Below are 20082 nucleotides of genomic sequence, written 5' to 3' on the forward strand. Positions count from 1 at the left end.
ATTATCCTAGATGAATTTGATGGGATAAAGATTGTCCTCACGAATCATCTTCCTAATATTTAGTAGAAAAGATTTATCTCAAATTTATCAAATTTGACTAAATTGCTGATTTTTTTTTTTTTGTGAAATCCTTGTTGAATTAAGAATTCTATTCTTGAGCAAAATTGGTTTGCTCCAAGTCTATGAAAAACACTCCACTCAGGGCAAAAAGGCCCTTGTAAAGTATCAAGATCAAGGCTGAGTGAGGCCTAGTTAGTGGATTAAGGCCAAGAAAGGCTTAACTGATGGGTCAAGATCGAGTAAGACCTATTTAATAGACTAATTCTCAAATATCATCGACATCTAACACACTTATCTTTAATAAATGTTACTCTAACCTAATCATGATTAAATACTTAGATTCAAGAGAGGAGAAATAAGAGAAAAAATTGATCATGGAAAAGGGAAGGCCTGTTGTATGTACATATGAATGCTACTACATCAAGAACCATGAACTAAGTGCATTTGCCATAGAGAACAGGTAAAGGCATCACAAATAACTAGTACTCCTCCTCCTGCTAGATGACCATTTCCTATGCATTCCTCTTCCAACCCATGACAGATTCATGTGTGTCTATCTCTTTCAAGAACAAGTGATTTCCATCAACTACTTGAGTGATAGTACATAATCTACAAAAAATTTCAAGACACCTCAAAACTTCACATCTCTTCCTGCAGATCGATGCGATTCTCGCTGTCCTCTGCAGCCAAAACCTCGTAGCCAATTCAAACTGCATGGCACAATGAAGAAAGTTGAGAACATCGGCCGAAGAATGTTTAGTTATCAGAAATGGGATAATGGATTCTATCCAAAACAACAACTTTCCAAAAAAAGAATGATGCTGCCCAGCTTTTCTTTCAAGATTGATTGCCTTTATCTCCATTCATGATGCTCCAAAGGAAGGTGAAAATGCAATACAGCGTGAAAGAGAATACTTTTGTAATGAAATTCAATGAACATGGCTCCGCCTGACACATATCAAACCTTTATCCACTATGCGGCAGCGACTACATAAATTCTATCTTGTCAATCATCTTGTTCGATCAGATGAGCCTTGCGTTGGCTACCAATTTGAGTATTGACATCAGTTTTTTAGAAAAAAGATCTTAAAAGCGAAGGCACTATGTTTTGAGCCATAGAAACCGTCCATACCTGTATCAAATCATTGTTACGGGGATGGGCTTTCGTCATCTGAACTGGAATAATCCATCCTCCGATCCTTAATTGCTGGAAATAGCCGTTGGTGAACTTCAGGCAAACTTCGCTGAGATGCTGAAGGTGAAACAGGCAAACTTCGTTGAGATGCTGAAGGTGAAACTTCAGGCAAACTTCGCTGAGATGCTAAAGGTGAAACAGGCAAACTTCGTTGAGATGCTGAAGGTGAAACTTCAGGCAAACTTCGCTGAGAAGCTGAAGGTGAAGCAGGCATACTTCGTTGAGATGCAGAAGGTGAAACAGGCATACTTCGTTGAGATGCAGAAGGTGAATCGGGCAAACTTCGCAGAGATGCTGAAAGTGAAGCCGAAGAAGTCTCTTTTTTTGGAGCCTTCTTAGGCTGCTGCAAGAGTGCTAATTTTTTTACCTCCTTGCATTCCTTATCCAACATTATCAAGAAATCTCGGACGACTACGAATAACCTCAACCCTTCATCCTTCACTGCATTCCCATGGAAGTACTCTGTTGTCTGCTGCACCAGAGACATTATCCTCTTTTCTTCCGATATCATCCATCTAATTTCCGTTTCTGCATGCTTCACAAATTCTACTAGAGCATATTGGAACTTGCTATCTTCCTTTAAGTCATCCATCTCATTGTTTAGAAACTTCTGGGTTTTTAATAGCGACTGACCAAGTTTGGATACTGTTGATGTAAGGTTATCACCATCTATGATTGCAGCCTTTCTTACATTCGCCAGGTCATTGCTCAGCCCGGAAACTACCTCAAGACCAAGTTCACGAAAGTAGTCCGGTGATTCGAGAACAGAATCGTCAAGAAGATCCTCACTCTTGATACTAGACATGCTCTGGCTCTGTCTTGCTACACGAGCGGCTCTTATTCCTTCTGATTGAATAATCTCCTTAACAACGAAGTGCAGGAGTGTGGTCTTGCCATCTGTTCCTTTTACATCTGAAAGCTTCAAAAGTGTGTCGAGTTTGAATGCCTGAGCTCCACCACGGTAGGTACCGTTATTCAAGCGGTTTCCAGTTTTGAGAACTGCTTCTAGTAGTTTCAGAAATAGTCTGCTTTTTTTGAGCTCCGTGCAAGCTAACTGCAATTCAAGGTTGGCTACAGTTAAAAACCAAAATGATTGTCCTGCAATCATCAAAATACATCTATAATGTTTTGCAGAGGTACATCCATTGATGCCTGCACCTTTTGGGTCGTATCGTTGATTAGGGTGCCATAAAAATGTGAGCCATCCTCAAAAGGGGATGTTCTATTTCTCAAACTGAATTTTAACTTAAAAGTATGAGCACATATCGTTCAGAAATGTGATTTTAGTAACAACAGCAACAAGAAGAAATAGGGGGATGTGACAAGTAAAACCATAATATGAAAAAAGCAGTAATCTAAATGATTTGTGCATTCAAGGAGAGTGAAAATTGGAAGACAAGCTCATTGCTTACAGAATTGAATGAGGGGAGTACATGCAAAGATCAAATGTTTCACCTCTAATGTTCCAAAATACTGTTTAATGGGAGAGACCTCCTCCTGAAAAGAGCTCATGAACAACAATGCTTCCAGCCGTTTGAATGCAAATGGGATTTCAACCAAGACTTTTAGGAAACGTTCGGCAGGCCAGAGCTGAGAAAGGTCACCATTAAATAGCCTAAGCTTCAGTTCTTCTTCGCTTGTTGGTGCCATCCTTATCATGGTTTGGACGAGCTCAGAAGGAAGTTCATTACCTGATTAATTAAAATAGAAAAAGTAATTTGTTCATATAAGCCACTCAATAATTAAGAGAAATCCTAGAAAGCCAAACAATTCCAATGAGACGGATGTGAAAATATATATGGAATGATTGTATTAACAAACATAAACTCATACTAGACTTGATGCATGCATAAGTTAATTACATGTTAGTATAATTCCTTGAACAATGTATTTACCTTAATTTTCTAATCATATCATTTGATTGTATTATACTAAAACAAGTCATGTGAGAAGAAAACTAATTAAGGCTCCTATGACAAGAGTTGATGGAATATAAAATGTAGTTAGTAAAAGAGGAAGAGGAAGATAGGAAAAAAAAAACTTAGTGGGAGACACTTAGATTTGATAATAAGTGTATAGGACTTACAGGAGATATAAAAATAAATGGAAATCTAAAATCAGAGCTGATACCGAATACTGAGATGATTCTTGTTCTTGTTCTTGCTGTTTACACTAAAAGAATTCTATAAGTTCAAATTTACTCATTGACAGTTGATGTGCACAAGGGCCTAGACCCATTTACAAAACGTACAAAGGTTAAGCCCAAAAGCTAAGAATAAAGCATAAGGGATACAGAAATGAGAACGCTGCACAAAAGAGGCCCGAGAGACCCTCTCAATAGACTCTTGCCAAGGAGGAATAAAAGGCTTTGGAAGAGTCTGAAAGGTCTCCCAAATATGACTTTTTTAGGTAGGGACAATATGCTTGAGAGTATATTTTTCTATAATCTGGTAGAGACAATATTGACCCTTGTTACAAATCTAACTAGGAAAACTGAAACTTGGGGAGAACACAGCCACTAGCATTTCCTAATGATTAATTCATTCTCCATCCTTTCATTCTGTCTTCTATCAACACTGATAGGAAAAATAGTTTTCATTTGTGGGTTCCTTCCTGCAGTATGATCGTGCAAAACTTCATTCTTGACAGCAAGTCATAGTGTGATCAAGTGGGATACTGTTAGGCCTCCTTTGTGATCACACCGTGATTGGTTGTAACTATTTCAACTAGTTTGATTTGATGAGCAGAAGAAGAGAGAGATCACAAGGTAGTTACAGAAATAAGGTAAAACAAATATCATTAGTTGCGATGGAGGTTCTCTACTGCTCTATATGCTCAGGAATCCTAATCAAACTGCCAAAAAGGATAAAAACTCAGAGTGTTTTCTTCACATATATAAAGCCTTAGATTTAAAGTTTATCTCATGCTCAGGTGAGGGGCAAGAACATTTATTTTCTGTATGCCAATCGTATAATGTCTCATTCATATTGTCACATAGTATAGAGAGACAGATTGAAAGAGAGCCAGAAAGGGAGAGAGAACCACCTTCCTTGAGTGCATCACAAACTTCTTCTGTCGTCACATTTAATGCTTTTAGAAAAATTGCCAAATTGTGCGATTTCTTAGGATCTATAATCTGGATATATTGGGGAGTAGATTCAGATTCAGATGAATCTTTTCGACGCCCATTCTTGCTCTTTTCAGCAGGAGTATACCCAAATAGACTTTCCATCATCTCTTCATCAACTCTGTATGCCAAAGAGGGAAGAAGGAAGCTCAGAAATTTGCTGAAGATCATTGAGACAACTTATCCTCACAAATCAAAGTAAATGAAAAAAATCCGAGGCCTCACTGAAATGATCCTGCTTTAAGCTCATGCCAAACCATTGAGTGATCAGGGCTTGCAGCAACCTTTTCCCAGAAGAATGGCTTTAACTTGGCTTTTTGACTGTCTTCACGAGCCAGGTCATCGCCACCTGAAGAAGAATGGCGATGTGGTCCACGAGGTGAAGGTTTGGCCAATGGAACTGGGGGAGGGCGAACTGTTGGAGGGCGACCTGCTTTTGGCACTGGTGGTGGCGGAGGTCCGGGAGCAGGACGTTTAGGTGGTGGTGGAGGAGGAGGCCCCTTTGGTGCAGGAGGAGGTGGAGGTGCAGGTGCAGGTGCAGGTGGCGGTGGTGAAGGAGTTTTTCCAAGTGGTGGTGGTGGAGGCCTTCTTCCTGGAGGAAGTGGTAATGGTGCATTGATGGTTCCCGTTGCAGCTCTAGCAGCTTCAGATGATTGAGCGCTGACCAATGAAGAACCATGACCATCAATGGGTAAATCTTTAACAGCGGACGAAGGCTTGAAATCATCAGTACTTGGACGTCCTACACTAAGAGACTTCTGCGAATAACCTGGGAAATCGAAATTACTTACAACACTGAAATTACTAAATATGCAAATGAAAAATGATACTTTTACTAAATACCAGACATATTGCTTAAGGAAACGCTGAGAAGAGGCTTGTCATCTCTTTGTCCATCCATGGGGCTAACTTCATTGCTGTTGCCTTTGAGACAGCAACAAAAGGGAAATGCCACCGCAGATGCCAATACAGCAACAATTATATACATCCAGCTATTGCTCTTCTTTTGTTTCTTTGAGGAACGACGTGAAGGAGAACGTGGTTTTCCCGAAGGGCGTACAACTGTATGTGGGAGATGTGGGTGATTCAAGTATTTTCGGGATGACAACTCCCGAGTTTTGGCAGACAAATGTCGCATCGGAAGTGCATAGCCGACAGATGCAGGAGCACGAGGAAGCAATGTGGTTGAAGGGCCTCCTGGAGCAGGGGTTCCCACTATATGTTCATGTGACTCAATCAGGACATACCTTCTGAGAACACTAGACCTACAAAAATGCAACTCTAGGCAATTGTCTAACAAAGCCCTAGAGTTGGCTGCATTGCCAGATGTGCAAACTGAAAACGCTTTTCTTCTTAAGCAACCCAAGAGAGTTTGTTTCAGTTGAAGAGGCAGATCAATGATAGCTCTCTGTAGATTCCTTTCTGTCAACAATACTGTACCGGCATTTATCTTGTGCCAACTACCATTGGCCGCACGCAGAAGATAAAAGTCAAAATCTTGAACAATTTCTCTATGATCCTCCATTTCTTTCCTACAACGAATCCACACATGCTCTGCCTGCATGTGTGACACTTCATCAAACATAGTTAACATTCCCTCAATTTCACAACCAAGTAAAACTAACTACTAAGTTTTAAATATTATGTATATTATTCAAATTTCGAAAACATATTAAAATACATTAATCTTACATTTCCTACTTGATCATGAAGCTTGTTTAAAGCTTGTTCAATAATGAGCCAAGCCCGACCTACATTAAACTTTTAATAGATGAACTCAGAGCCTCAATCTTGAGCCAAGCACAACCGTCACAAAATTCTGAAAAAAAACGAGATACTTCTCTCTTTGAGCAGACTTTCAGGTAACCATTTCATTTTGCTTGTTAAACCATTTGGGCAAAAACCAATCAAAGGCATTGTTGCATTGCAAAAACCTATAACGATGAACCGTTTGAATTTCCCCAAAAACTCGACACACAATCATGCAAAGCAACACGTATGCATCATATAAAAAGAGAATAAACGATGAGAAATTAATCTCGGTACCTTGCCTTGCTTTAAATATTTCGGGTTCTGGTTGGCTTCGGAAGGCAATGCTAGCAACCCAAAAAGAAAAACCAAGAAAACAATCATCGGATGAACCTTTCTCGCGAACATTGCCGTTGCTTCCAGATTCACCGTTGCTTCCCCATTCAATTGTTCTCATTTCACCCAATACATGTAAATGAATAATATATAAAATAATCAACAAATATGCATATATGCGTAAACAAAGCTCACAATCCGTGAATATTTTTTGATTTTCCTTGTCCAGAGCCACCCAAATGCACAGCCAGCCCAGACCTAGAAGAAACCTTTTCAGCGTTCTACAATGAATTTTGAGATTCAATATGCCATAATCTAGGATACCAAAATGGTGAGAAATTGTATGGAATTTGAAACTTTCGGTTTGGCTGGATGGAGAAGTACCGGAATCGACCGAAATTTTCAAAATCGATTCTTTTGGGTTCTTTTGTCGGATTTTGTAGTCAGATTTTTGTTCGTCGGAGGTTCCATGATTTCCGGAGAGAGAGAGAGAGAGGGAGGGAGGAAATTGACGCGCAGAGAACAACCTGGAGAGTGACACGTCGAAATTTTTCATTTTCTAATTTCCATGGTCCTGACTGGTAGTACCCCGTTTGGATACTGCGAAAAGGAGGATAAAGAGAAGAATTACATGGAAGCAAACCAAGGATTAATACATATCAATAATAAGGTGCAAATATACTTTTTTGATAACAATGTTCCTGATTTTTTTCCTTTTGCCGCTAAGCATTGCTCAGTTGGTGACAAAAAAAGAAAAAATACAATACATTGACGGGAAACCCATTTTCAAGAGCGCACCACCTTTGAATACCAGCGGAATATGGTTCCACCTTCCATGGCAGATTGATCTTTCTTCACCATTTTGGCTTGGACAATTCGTCGAACATGTGGAAAGAATTACAATAGCGTAATTGCATAATTGCTCGTAACCGGGGATGTAGCTCAGATGGTAGAGCGCTCGCTTAGCATGCGAGAGGTACGGGGATCGATACCCCGCATCTCCATCCACACCCAGCCCCTGTTTTCCAGATTTTGATTTTTGTTTTTGTTTTTGAGAAATCAACAGTGAAAACAAAGACTCTCAATTGACTCAAATTTTAAAGAGGAAAAGACGATCAGAATTAGTTTACAATTTTGAAGAGTGAGGAACTGTTCTGAACCGACCATCAAATCATTGTTTAAGAAATTGGTTATTCTGATTTCTAGAAGATAGCTCTAATGGTAAAAAGACGAACAATATACCAATGTTATCAATGTAGTTCGGTAAGTCATGCTTTTGATTTTTTTCATAAAAATTAAAGGTTCAATTTGTAATTTATCTCTTATTACATAATCGAGAATACAAGCATAAAAAATTATGTAAATATGATCATTCCAAGAAATTGATTATTCTCTCATTAGCCTTCTATAATAGTATTATTATTATCCCTCTTGCCCTTTAAACTCAACTTATAATAATAAAGGATTACATGAGACTTTAAAAAAAATATTTTATCATTGACATAATTTCAAAATGACATAATAATACTAAAGACTTACATCTAACCTCTCTTCCTTTTATTCTTGAAACCTGTGAGAAAACCAAGCAAAAAAACCCAGCAAAGGATAGGCATAGCTCAAGTGGAGATCAAACTACTTGGATCAAAGCGTTTTTGTCTATGAATTTTGCTGACAAGTTATTTGTCATGCCAAAGTTGAAGGCTCTGATGATGAGTGACCATCAAGAGCTATATATCTAAATTTAAAATTTAATTTAGACGATTGTGATTATATTAAATTCTTTTAATTAGGAGTAGAGTTGATGTTACAAAAAATCATTAAGATGGCATACAATTCCTAATTAAGCATTTGGTGCATTCGTTGGGACAAGTCAAGTTCGATGACCTCTTAAAAGGATTAAATATAAGAATTATGTTATATGTATCGACAGAATGACAGATTCAATAATCAAATCAAACTTCATAAATCGGATTTCATCATTGATTATCAAGGTGTTGCGAATGAGAGAAGTCTAAGCTTACTTCATAAAGCCTCCTTGGGCTTCATCTAGAGGTAGCAGCAACGAGGTGAGGAAATGGTGTAACGACAGTTGACGCGAGACGCTGTGGCGAGGTGACGACAAGATGCAGTGGCGATCACGAGAGGCGACGACAAGATGCAATGGCGATCATGAGAGGCAACGACAAGATGCAGCAGTAGTCGCGCGAGGCGCTGTAATGGAGCGAAGAGAGAATGCATCGACGGTCAGCGATGCGAATACGATAATGAGGCGAGACTTGCTAGAGACGGCCATGGCAGAGAAAAAAGAAGGCAACGAAGGGCAAGGGTGATAAATCTATAAATTAGATGAGATTATTTTAATTATTTGAGGCCTACATTTATCCTTTCTATAATTCAATTGTTTGTAGAAATAGCAATTTTCTAAATTCAATTGTTTGTGCATGTGAAGCTCCGACTCCCCTCTGTTTGAGTTGAGTTGAAGCTGTGAAGAACCCAGCTTTGGCACTCCCCTTCAACTCATGAATGGCATTCTCTCTTCCAACTTCCTTAAAAACCCAAACAAAACCCACTTCAACAATCTCTCATTTCTTCTTCTTCACCCTAATCCATCCAACACAATCCCCGTAACCCAGTTCACAAATTGCGCCATCAACCGACCACCACTGACCTCTTTACAATGCGGAGCCCTCTTGCAGTCACTCACCAACACCAAATCCCTCCGAAGTGGTCAACAGCTCCATGGCCACACGATTTCTTGCGGTACCCTTCGAAACAACACCTATCTCAGCACCAAGCTGGCCGCCTTCTACGCTATCTGCGGCCGCATGGAGGAAGCCCAGGTAATTTTCGACCAAATTGTGTTGAAGAATGTGTTCCTGTGGAATTCCATGATTAGGGGCTATGTTACCAGTGGGTGTGCCATGAAATCACTTGTTTTGTTCCGTGAAATGATGAGTTTCGGCCAAAGGCCGGATAATTTTACGTACCCGTTTGTTTTGAAGGCTTGTGGTGATCTGAGTTTTGTTGAAATTGGAAGGAGAGTTCACTGCGAAGTGGTTGTTTGTGGGTTAGAGTCAGATGTATATGTGGGTAATTCTCTTCTTGCCATGTACTCGAAGTTTGGGGAAATTGGTATGGCGAAGAAGGTGTTTGATAGAATGCCTGAGAGAGACTTGACTTCTTGGAATACAATGATGTCAGGTTATGTGAAGAATGGTGACCCAAGGGAGGCTCTTTTATTGTTTAAAATAATGGGGGGAGCTGGGTTAGTTGCAGATGGCAACACTTTGCTCGGTTTACTCTCCGCCTGCTCTGACTTAGCATCATTGGAGCCGGGCCAAGCGATCCATGCTTATGTTCTACGTAGTAATTTAGCACAATATAATGGTTTTCTAATGAACTCGCTTATTGATATGTATTGTAGTTGTAACTCAATGGTGGCAGCTAGGCAAGTTTTTGAGGAAGCAGCACGGAAAGATACCGTGTCATGGAATTCGCTGATTTCAGGTTATTCAAGAAATGGGGATGCTTTTGAAAGCCTGAGGCTGTTTTGCAGGATGGTTTTGGAGGGTGTAGGCCCTGACCAAGTGACTGTTGTGGGCGTTCTTGGAGCTTGTGTTGAAATTACAGCCTTGCAATTTGGCATGTCTGCTCATTCATATATTACAAAGCAAGGGTTTGGCACTAATGCTATGGTGGGAACAGCCCTTATGGACACGTATTCTAAGTGTGGAAGTTTATTGTCTTCACACCATGTTTTTGACGAGATACCTGACAAAAATTTGGTTTCTTGGAGTACCTTGATTGCAGGATATGGACTTCACGGGAAGGGAAGGGAAGCTCTCTCCATTTTCCGTGATATGATACTTAATGGTATTACTCCAGATGAGGGTGTTTTCACTTCTGTTTTGGCAGCATGTAGCCATGCAGGATTAGTCATTGAAGGCAAAGAAATATTTGATATTATGAAAATGAAGTACAACATGCAGCCTGGACTGGCTCACTATTCCTGCTTGGTAGATCTTCTTGGCAGAGCAGGACATTTAGATGAAGCTTATGAAGTTATCCAGACAATGGAAATTAAACCCACCAGTGATGTCTGGGCTGCTCTTCTTTCCGGCTGTCGGCTCCATCGAAATGTAGAGTTTGCTGAGCTTTCAGCACATAGAGTGTTTGAGATGAACCCGGAAGGCGTGGGTAACTACATATGCCTGTCAAATTTATTTGCTGCTGAGAAAAGATGGGATGATGTGGAGAGGGTGAGAGGCTTGGTAAGAGAGAAAGGGCTGAAGAAACGGCCAGGCTTCAGCTTAATAGAGTTGGATAAGGTTGTTCATAGGTTCTTAGTTGGGGATAAGTCTCACCAACAGAAAGACGAAATATATGCCAAGTTAAAAGAGTTGAGGCAGCGGCTCAAGGAGGCTGGGTATAAGCCTGACACAAGTTCAGTATTATATAATCTTGAAGAGGAAATAAAGGAAAATATGCTTTGGGATCATAGTGAGAGATTGGCTATTGCATTTGCTCTAATTAATACTGGTCCTGGAACCATTATTAGGATCACCAAGAACCTTCGAGTTTGTGGGGATTGCCATACAGTGTCTAAACTCATTTCTAAGTTTATGTGCAGGGAGATTATTATGCGTGACATCCGGAGGTTCCACCATTTTAGAGATGGATATTGCTCCTGCGGTGATTATTGGTGAGTCGGTGACTATGTACTTGATGCAGATTTTGTGTACAGTTGATCTAGAAGTGGGAATAGGAATACAGATTCTTTTGTTCAAAAAGTCAATATCTTTCTTTTGAAGTTTGCTGCAGAAAGTCGTTGGATTAGCATATTTGGAAACTTTACTCGCAAAGTGGGGACTTGATTCTTTGAAAAATTGAATTACTCTATCCACTGTGTCTGACGGCTAGCCTTGATAGCAATGTTAAGATTGTTCCTTGCTTAAAACGTCACGTGCTTGAGTTGTGGAAACTGCCGGAATATAGTTAGTTACAAATTATCTTTCCGGGATCCTCGTAAAATAGGGAGGCGCATGCTACTCTCTTTTTATCAACTGTATCTGTGTTCTTATTTAAGCCCAGAGGTAATTCACCTAGCAAATCTGCCTACAAATCAGGCAAGTGCACGACCAACACTCTTGCCTGTTCATTATCAAATTGGAATTGGCTCCATTGACTCAGTTGCTTTTAGGGGATTGTCATTTGGAATCTTGGTTATGATCCCTTGAAGGGGTATACTAGATGGTTACACTTTATTGGGACTGAATGTTAGTCCTGAGGGGAAATGAAGTGAAGAAGAAGCTTTTTATGGCTTTTCCCGTCAGAGCACCATCTTATTGAAGTTCAGTTACCAGATCAACATGCATTCTTCCCACAAGCTTTCTGAATACCCTGAAATTCTCCCTCTCCATTGCAATCGATAACAGATAAAATAAGGTATGTACCAATTCATCCTCAATTTTGGCGGGTCATCTCTGTTTACACCATATGACTTGGCATGTAAAAGAACCTGGTTTTTGGATTATCATATCTCTGGAGAAAATATTGAATGCCTTTTGATCACTTTTCATCTTGTTGGTGTGGTATGACAATTCAATCACATGTTGTCATGCATTAAGTTCATTAATACATGATAGTTGGTAGTGTTTTTATAAATTTAAAAATTATCTCTAGACTCCCACAATTTTTCTCCTGTTGGCCTTGCAGAATTGAAGCTGATCTGCTGTTTCTGCCCTTGGATTTGGGAGGATGAGTGGCGATCAGGTAAACAAGTGGGGGAGGGGAGGGGAAAAAGATAATTTGAAGTACCCAGAGAGAGAGAGAGAGAGAGAGAGCTGCTGGGAGACATGGCAGGCTGGCATGGCAGAGCAGAGTGGCTCGATTCCCCATTTATCCCCAACCTTTTTAGTCATCTATCTTGTAATCTCTCTAACTGTATCATTTAATTTCCCCCACCATCCACATTCATTTCGTACACCCCCAACTATGCTTTTCCCAAAATGCCCTTCTTTTTCTTTTAACTTTTTCAACGTACACGTACTAAATTTGTCAAACACTTTTAACATTGCATATTAAATAAAAATATAAAAATATAAATGAATTTGTACTTTGGGATATACGGAATGAGTTTAAATGGGATAATAATATGTTGCTGTATCTCCTTCTTTTATGCCTCACTCAACATTTTAAGTATCATGTATCGTTATCAACTAATTTATATAAACATTTAAAATTAATTTATTTTACGTTCTCATTTTTAGATTTTAGATTATTATTAAAATGTAAAAAGAAAACAATGCATGAAAAAACATTACCATAAAGTATCATAGGTGTAAATTTGGCAATGGGAATGGAATGATTGAGTGAGAAAATCTAAAGATTAAAAGAGCATTTATTTTAGACAAAACCCTTAATCTAAATACAAAAGCAAGACCGTATGTGAATGACAAATAAAATTATTTAAAATTATATTTTAATAGTCACTCCAAAACAATTTATCCATACAAAGTTTTTACGTGATTTAATGTAACGTAAAAATATTTTTTATATTTTAAAAATAATAATAACTTATCATATTGTTACATAAATGAATAAAATGATTATTTTATCTTTTATTTCTCTCTTTGTTCTCATTTAAATTTAGAACACAAAAATAATAAAAAAAAAACAATTAGAGGTCACAAGCCATTGACCCAACTAATAGGTTCAAACCCCTTTATCTCTAGGTTCAATTGTCAACCTAGAAGGTCATTTGGGTTCGATTAAAATTTTATATCTAAGTTGAATTGAATTCTAGTAGGGTTTAATCATCAAAAATTGAGAGAGAAGAAAAAAAGTTACCTCATGCTTGATGAGAGCAAGATAGTTGGTGGAAATTGTTACACAAAAGGTGGCTAGAGTAAAATGCGATTGGGTTGTGAAAAGACCTTTTCAGCAATAATAATGGTAGTGACTATTCATTGGAAAAAAAATAATTTTGAGATAAAAGGCGCTAAAAAAGAGAAGGGGACAAAAAAAAAATGATAATAAAATAAGAAACGCTAGAAAACAATAACTCTTCATAGTAGTAGCAACTATTCAATTACTAAAAAAAATTGAATAGAGAAATTTGGAATGACTGTCCTTACGTAATTTTCGGTACTCATGCCCTTAATTATGTTAGAAAAAATAAATTACAGATTAAGTATTTGCCCTTCTAATCCTTTGTTCCAAATTTGGGATAAAACTTGCCCCAAAGTTGGGGTAAGAATAAAATTCTCCAACCCTAGGGTAAATGAATAGTATTTTCTTTTTATTTTTTTATTTTTGTTATTATAAATATTTATTTTATTTATAAATTTACTTAATTACATATTATATTTTGATGACGTCGGAGGATTCAAAAGTGATCTATCAAATTATTAAATAATTATCTTTATTTATGTAATATTTAAAATTTTAAAACTTTAGTATTCAAAATTTATGATTTTGTAGTGTTGATTCGATTCATTTTTAATTATTATATATGTCTTTTTTATTTAATAATTTTTAATTTAGTGCATTTAATAACTACTATTTATTAATTGATTATAATTTATTAATATTATTTAAATAATAATAAATAAATAAATAGATGTAAAATATATAAAAAATGATACCAAATAAATTAAAATTTGTTATACTTAAAATAGAAGGGTAAAATTAGAATAAATACATTACCCCAAATTTGGGGTAAGTGAATAATACTACCCCAAATTTAGGGTAATACTATCCACCACTCCAAATTTTGGGTGGAATTTGAGGGTTAAGGGGCATTTCATTCTAAATTTAAGGTTTTACCCATAATTTGAGCTGAATTGGAGATGGTTTAAAAATATTTTAATAATTTAAAATTATTTAATTGAAATTAAATAAAAAATTATATCACAACATTAACTCTTAAGAATATTTATTGTATTTTTAAAAATATTAAAAAATAATTCTTCCAATTACCTTATTTGTGCATTATACCTCAAGAATGCTGTGAAATTTTTCTAGAAGAATATTATTAAGGAAAATTCTATCTGCAGCGAGCTTTTTACTCTTCACAGTAATAATTAAAATAAATTTAATAAATACTCTTCACACCTACTATTATTACTTGTTACAGTCACCTATATTCCAAAATTATCTTCATATATTTCATACATCACGTCGTTCCCTTTTCTACAGCCACTCGCCGCTGTCCCCTTCTCTACAGCATTTGTTACTTCTCTACAACCCCCACTGGCTGTCGTCGCCTTTTCTATAGCCGCATCTCTTTGCTCTGCGTTTGTTGATAACACAAGTAATTTTTACATGTTTGAACTTGGAGGCTAGAAGGGGAGAGGTTCGATGGGCAAAGGTGGCGGCTGCCTGGGTTCAGATCGGTCACCGCCATTGAACTGGAGACAACATGGCCTTCAAACTAGGTTTGGAGGTGACCCGTGTCTCTGAAACCTAGATTTCAGAGGTGGCCTATGCCTCCGAACTCTAGGATTCTCCGAAACCTGAATTTCGGAAGATTGGGCCACTTCCGAAACCTAAGTTTCAGAAATGGCCCGTGACTCCGAACTCTGGAGTTCAGAGGTAGCCCATGCCTCCGAACCCTGGAGTTCGGAGGCGTTGGCTACCTCCGAACTCTGGAGTTCAGGGAGCTTGAAACTCCCTGAACCCCAGGGTTCGGGGGAATGATTGATGAAGCTCGGTGGCCATGGCCGCCGAGCTTCCTTCCTATATATATCTATATATATGTTTGTGTGCTTCCTTTTGTGTGCGTGTATATATATATATATATATGTTTGCTGTGTTAATGCATATATGTGTGTATTTTTTGTTGTATTAATATTTTTTTTGTTATATTATATATATTGGATATGATATTTTTTTTGTTATATTGTTTTCAATTTAGAAGGGATGGATGGCGGTTTTGAAAGGAATGGGTGACGGGTAATTGATTGAGAAAGAAAGTAAATATAAGGATAAAAATGAGTTTTCAAAATAGAATATTTTAAGTATATTAAAATATAACTGCGAAGAGTAAAATTCTCGCACTAAATAGAATTTTCCTATTATTAATAGGGGCAAAACGAGGGACAGAATGGGCAATGAAATAAGCAAGTACAGAGTAGAGGCAGAGTGAAGAACAGCCGAAGGGAAAACCTTATTTGTGCAGGCAGAGAGATAGGGAGAGAGAGAGAGAGAGACAGAGAGCAGAGGAGAAGCAATTTGACTATTAATTGGCTTCACGTGCCAAAGTTTTTCTCTCATTTTCTAGCCAACCAAACATCCCCAAAACCAACAACCGAGCCCAAAAAGCAGCAGAGTACCACTTCTTCGTCGTCTTCACTCCAAACACCATGAAAAGAAGGAAAAAGATAGAATATCTCAAACCCCACCAAACCCATCTCTGAAACCCCCTCTGCTTCTTCCAATTTAGCCCCCCACCGCCACATCCACTTCTCTGACATCAACCAGAACGAAAACGAAGAAGAAGGCAAAATGCAAATGTGTTATGTGGGCAAAGCAACCAAGATCTTCATCTTTATCGTCACAGTCCTGGTGGTTACTGGCCTCGTTCTTGGATTCGGCATCCTCCGCCGCCGCAGTCACAAGAACCACGATTGCTCCGGCGACTCCTGCCTCGAGTCTCCGGAGGTTTTCCCCGCCGCCCCCACCCTCACCCCCAACCCCAACCCCAACCCCAATCCCATTCCCAACCCGCCTCCACCGCCGTATCCGCCCATCCCAAATCCCGGCTCATTCCCTCTTCCCCCTCCCCCGCCCGCAGTGGTTGGCAGCACGGCGCAGCCGCCGTCTTTCGCTCCGCCAAACCCAGTGGTGACTCCGGGTCCGATGCAGGCTCATTGATTTGACGGGTAGCTGGTGAAATGTTATTTTTGTCTCTGTAAGTTTTGGACTTTGGATCCCAATTTTCTCTTCTTCTTTGGGGGAATTTTGGAATAATTCTTTGATGGGTTTGTACAGAAATTTGGGTGTACTGTTGTTAGTTCATGATGCCTCTATCAATGGCTGATTTTCTTTCTTATTAACCGCCCCGCCTCGTTAATTTCCATGGCCGACCCGGAGTCAATTTGCTTGACCGGATTGTCTCCTCAAAAGACCAGAGCATTTTTGGGTGAACGTGCAATCAAATATTCAAATCCCTTGATCAGTCTGCTCCCTCTTTCTATTTTTTTCCCTTGATTTTCTCACGAAACAAACAGGTCTTGGAAACTGCAGGAGGATTCAAACACATATGCGCTATGTGCAGAGAAGTGGTAGTTCGTTGATACTTGATATCGAACATCCAATCTCACTCTCACCGTTCAACCAACCAACCCACCCTTCTGTATGGACCCATAATCATTGCAATGTGTATTCGTTTTCATTTTCACTGTATGCATTATTATTTTTGGAATGTATACCATATATTTTGAAGAAAGACACACAATCATTTTTATAAATGCCACTAAATATATTTGGCCAGGCCATAAAATTAAAATTGAGGTGTGTTTAACACGCGTCCTTGCCTGATTGGTCGTATCGTATTTGTTAACCCCAAGATAGAGAAATTGTATTGTATGCAAATGCTATAATTGCCTCCTTTATAACCAGTTTCAGAATTTACGCACATATTTATTATTTAATAAACGTAATAATGTTTAAAAAGGAGGCTCGAGGTATGGAATGGGTTGAACTTTTTGTTTTTTCAGGGTAACGGAGGATGGGATGGGATAAAGAGGATAAATTTTGATAGCAAGAGTTGAAATTTTTCGTCTTTTAAGAGCTTTTCACATATTGTCTCACCTAAATGGGAGGTTAATTACAATATATGATAGCGCATCAAGTAAGAGGCATAGTATATGATGTCTATAAGAAATCACCCTCGTAGGAAGATAAAATTCTCATATTATGGCTGACATGACTCGAACTTATATCTTTAAATATAATCTGCTACCTAAAATCTAACCGTGTTATGTTGGGGGCAAAGAAGGTAAATTTTGATGAGAAGAAGGGTGCGGTAAGATTTAATTAATTTTTATTAATTAATATTTAATATTTACTGAACTAATGAATAAGAGACACCTAATCAATTTTTTTTTGAATATTTGGCCATTTCATTGATGAAGAGATTGGGCCCTGTCATTATTATGGCCACTGAGAAGTGAAAGGTTGAGAATCCAATGCAATTGGTTGTCTTTGTAGAAGAAGAAGAAGAAGAAAAGTACCTTAATGACCAGACCACAGGCAGCTTTGGAGATTCCCGTAATCAGTTTGGTCAGCGTCTGAGGTTGATAATGATAATACCCAGATCCAAATATGATATTTATTAGGGATATAATTTATAGATAAAAAAAATAAATAGGTGTAACAATAAGAAATACAGTTAAAAAAAGAAACAAACAAAAAGGTCCGATGTAATTTACTGGAGATAACGGTGTAATTTGAAGGAGGTGGGCACTGCCACCCACCCACAAGTAAGTATATCATCATATAATTGCTCCCATGGGATTGCTATAATTCTTTTCTCTCTTGATTGGTAATGTAGAAACTATGTCAGTAGATATAGGAATATATTACTCTCGATGGCTGAACTAGATATTACATTTCTATTAATAGAAAATAAAAATACAATATAAGAAAGTCATAAAAGATATGTTATACACTATATAAAGAAATTAAAGATATAAAAACAAGAATACAAAATATTTAAATCTGAAAAACTTCTTTCTAAATGCTGGCGATATAATCTGTATTAATTTAGGAAGATTAGGCCAATAGATCATCATCCAATTCTCTCATAATTTCGTGAATCAATTAACACTCAATCTCAAACTAGTGAATGATATCTGTTCATTTATAGTTTACCTATAAACTCTTCAAACCTCTTGGTAGGAAGACCCTTTGTCAATAAATCAGCTAGTTGGTTTCTGAAATAACAAAGGATATGCAAATTTCTCCAACCTAACTTTTCTTTGATGGAATAGTGATTAATCTCAATATGTTTGGTGCAGTTGTATTGCACTGGATTATATACAATGTTCATAGTTGATTGATTATCACACACCAATTTTATTGGACCATGACTAGAGATTTGTAGATCATCTAACACAATTTTTAACCATAATAGTTCACATAAACCAAGAGCGATTGCCTGGAACTCAGCTTTTGCACTAGATCGAGCCCCTATATTCTGTTTTTTACTTCTTCAGAACACCAAGTTTCCTCATAAGAACACACAATAACCTGTAGTAGATCTTCTATCCACAAGAAAACCTCCATAATCAGCATATGTGTACCTTGTAACTTCAAATTCTTTTCCTGATTTGAACAAAATACAAAGCCTGGCATTGTCTTGAGATAATACAAGATTCTTCTCATTACTTGCATATGTTCTTTAGTTGAATTGTGCATAAATTAGCTTACCAAGTTGACAGCAAATGCAATATCAAGCTTGGTGTGGGATAAGTAGATTAATCGGCCCACTAACCTTTGATACCTCCCATTTTCAATTTTCCCAGCTTAAGATTTGGTTCTAATGGAGTACTAGCTGTCTTGCCATCTAACAATGCTGTTTCTTCAAATAAATCTATGGTATATTTTCTTTGGAAAGAAAAATACCATTCTTAGAGTAAGTAACTTTTATTCCCAATAACAAGGTTTTTTATATCAAAAACTTGGGCCAAATTCTCCTTTAGCTGATGTTGTTCATCAATATCATTTCCGGTGATAATAATATCATCTATATACACGAGTAAAGTTGTTAGATTGCCTTTCTTCAAATGCTTAATAAACAGAGTATGGTTTTCCTTGCTTTGCCAATACCCTATTTCCTTCGTAGCCTTTGAAAACTTATCAAATCAAGCCCTTGGGGATTGATTTAACCCATAAAGGGCACCATTCCCAAGTTTGATTTTTCTCCAAAACTCTCATTTCTTCCTGCATAGACGTGTACCCAATACCTAATTCTGATTTTGTAATGCCTCTTCTACTTGACTTAGGAATGGTTATGGAATTAAGGGAAGACAAGAAACTCTTGTGTTTAGATGAAATGCGATGATAGAAAATGAAATGGGCTATAAGATGTTGTGTGCAGCTTCTAACTCATTTTCTAACAGCAATGGGTAAGTCTAAGTCATTGTGCATAGGATCAGAATAAATAAAAGGCTGAGATAGTTCATGCCTAACCTTGGGACAGATGTTGGTCCTACTTGGCACATAAAATAGGCAGAACTTTCCTCTTATAAACATAAGGTGAATCCTTGAATTTAGTAGGAGATGATATCACTGGTTGTCCTGGAATTGGAGAACCAAGAGATGTTAATAACTGTCCCAATTCTCCTGAATCCGAGGACTCTTGGTATAGGAAGGGTAGAGGAAGTAGATTCTAATGAAGGTTGTGGCTAAGGCTCAAGGTGTGGCTAAAAATCCAAAAAGTCCTCCAAATTAGGCAGATCATGGTCACCATCTACAATCTCCCACTAGGGACCAAGAATAAAAGGCTTAAAAAAGGACTAAGTTTCCACAAAAGTCATATCTTTGGACACAAAGAATTTGCGAGTGGAAGGATGATAACACTTGTAGCTTTTTTGGGTAAGAGAGTAGC

At 37.8% G+C, this 20082-nt stretch overlaps 3 protein-coding genes, 1 long non-coding RNA gene and 1 other non-coding gene across 6 annotated transcripts; 4 read left to right on the plus strand and 1 right to left on the minus strand.

Annotated features, from left to right (window-relative positions):
• The first annotated feature begins 1175 nt into the window (after positions 1 to 1175).
• LOC127791849 (uncharacterized) lies at positions 1176 to 5729 on the plus strand. The gene is made up of 2 exons (XR_008021000.1): positions 1176 to 1318; positions 1388 to 5729. It is a non-coding gene; the product is annotated as an uncharacterized LOC127791849 (long non-coding RNA).
• On the minus strand, positions 1209 to 7059 carry LOC127791838 (formin-like protein 3). 2 transcript variants are annotated; one of them, XM_052321968.1, is made up of 7 exons: positions 6852 to 7059; positions 6429 to 6725; positions 5226 to 5940; positions 4608 to 5151; positions 4301 to 4503; positions 2711 to 2946; positions 1209 to 2309 (listed from the first exon to the last, which is right to left on the minus strand). In XM_052321968.1, exons 2-7 carry the CDS (start codon positions 6537 to 6539, stop codon positions 1209 to 1211), a joined length of 2910 nt encoding a protein of 969 aa, XP_052177928.1. In that variant the 5' UTR covers positions 6540 to 6725; positions 6852 to 7059. The 2 variants fall into 2 exon arrangements, with proteins under 2 accessions (XP_052177928.1, XP_052177929.1); XM_052321969.1 differs by having other exon boundaries at positions 6429 to 6748.
• Positions 7060 to 7398: 339 nt separating this feature from the next.
• On the plus strand, positions 7399 to 7471 carry TRNAA-AGC (transfer RNA alanine (anticodon AGC)). The gene has a single exon. It is a non-coding gene; the product is annotated as a tRNA-Ala (tRNA).
• A 1416-nt stretch (positions 7472 to 8887) lies between these two features.
• LOC127791843 (pentatricopeptide repeat-containing protein At3g26782, mitochondrial-like) lies at positions 8888 to 12572 on the plus strand. Its single transcript, XM_052321980.1, has 2 exons — positions 8888 to 11912; positions 12183 to 12572. Exon 1 carries the CDS (start codon positions 8987 to 8989, stop codon positions 11171 to 11173), a length of 2187 nt encoding a protein of 728 aa, XP_052177940.1. The 5' UTR covers positions 8888 to 8986; the 3' UTR covers positions 11174 to 11912; positions 12183 to 12572.
• A 3408-nt stretch (positions 12573 to 15980) lies between these two features.
• LOC127791677 (leucine-rich repeat extensin-like protein 3) lies at positions 15981 to 16343 on the plus strand. Its single transcript, XM_052321657.1, has one exon. The coding sequence runs from the start codon at positions 15981 to 15983 to the stop codon at positions 16341 to 16343; it is 363 nt and encodes a 120-aa protein (XP_052177617.1).
• The last annotated feature ends 3739 nt before the right edge of the window (positions 16344 to 20082 follow it).

Source organism: Diospyros lotus, chromosome 15 (genome assembly GCF_014633365.1).
Source record: "Diospyros lotus cultivar Yz01 chromosome 15, ASM1463336v1, whole genome shotgun sequence".
NCBI lineage: Eukaryota > Viridiplantae > Streptophyta > Magnoliopsida > Ericales > Ebenaceae > Diospyros > Diospyros lotus.